This window comes from Gracilinanus agilis, chromosome 3, assembly GCF_016433145.1.
Source record: "Gracilinanus agilis isolate LMUSP501 chromosome 3, AgileGrace, whole genome shotgun sequence".
NCBI lineage: Eukaryota > Metazoa > Chordata > Mammalia > Didelphimorphia > Didelphidae > Gracilinanus > Gracilinanus agilis.
The window spans coordinates 51875411-51876200 of NC_058132.1; the positions used below are offsets into that span (position 1 = coordinate 51875411).

At 53.9% G+C, this 790-nt stretch overlaps 1 protein-coding gene across 1 annotated transcript in view; it reads right to left on the bottom strand.

The window, feature by feature from the left end:
- Positions 1–345: 345 nt before the first annotated feature.
- Positions 346–790, bottom strand: part of LOC123243108 (anoctamin-7-like) — a 20416-nt gene continuing 19971 nt past the window's right edge. Inside the window, exon 22 of the mRNA XM_044671289.1 lies at positions 346–624. Within this exon, the coding sequence (XP_044527224.1) occupies positions 364–624 (261 nt within the window). The 3' untranslated portion in view covers positions 346–363. The remainder of the gene's footprint in view (positions 625–790) is intronic.

A 790-nucleotide genomic window follows, 5' to 3' on the forward strand; every position in this document is an offset into this window, starting at 1 on the left:
CCTTAAGTCTATGATTCTATGGCCAAGGACAAAAGCGGCAGGTAGGTGGAACAATGGATAGAGCTCCAAGCCTGGAGCCGGAAGAACTTGGGTTCAAATCTGACCTCAGACACTTCCTAGCTATGTGACTCTAGACAAGTCGCTTAACCCAGTTTCTCCAGTCCTTGCCTTCTTATCTTAAAGTTGTTACTAGGACAGAAAGTAAGGGTTTAAAAAAAAAGTGGTCTAGTAGAAAGAGCATTGGATTTGGAGACATGGACCCTGGGTTCAGATCCCAAAGGGGGCTATCTTCTACCCGTGAGACCTTGGACAAGTCCCTTCCCCTGTCTTAGCTTCAGTTTCTTTCTTTCTAGAATGAGGGGGCTAGCGAGAGTAGATGATGTCTATGGCTTCTTTCAGTGGTAACTCCTGTAGTCTATGACCAAAGGGCCCCACAAGAGCCAGGACCCGGAGGGGCAAAGCCCTATCCTGGCAGCAGAGGTGCCTCACCGAGAACAGGGCATCCTGGTTGTCAGCCAGGGCCTGCTTGGCCAGGTAGCGCTCCCTCTTCACCTGCAAGGCCAGCTCCGCGGGCACATCAGGCACCAGCCAGGCTATGAGCCGAAGGAAGAAGAACACGACGTGCTGCCGAGGACATAGAGACAGAGAGATGGAAGGGGATGAGGATGAGGGTGCGGATCCAGGAGGGAGAGGAGAGCTGGGACATCTGGGGTCTGCCAGCAGGGCCGGCCGCCCTCTGCCCGGGAATGGTTCGAGGCTCAGGTGCTTGGCAAGGAAAGGCAGAGAGAGA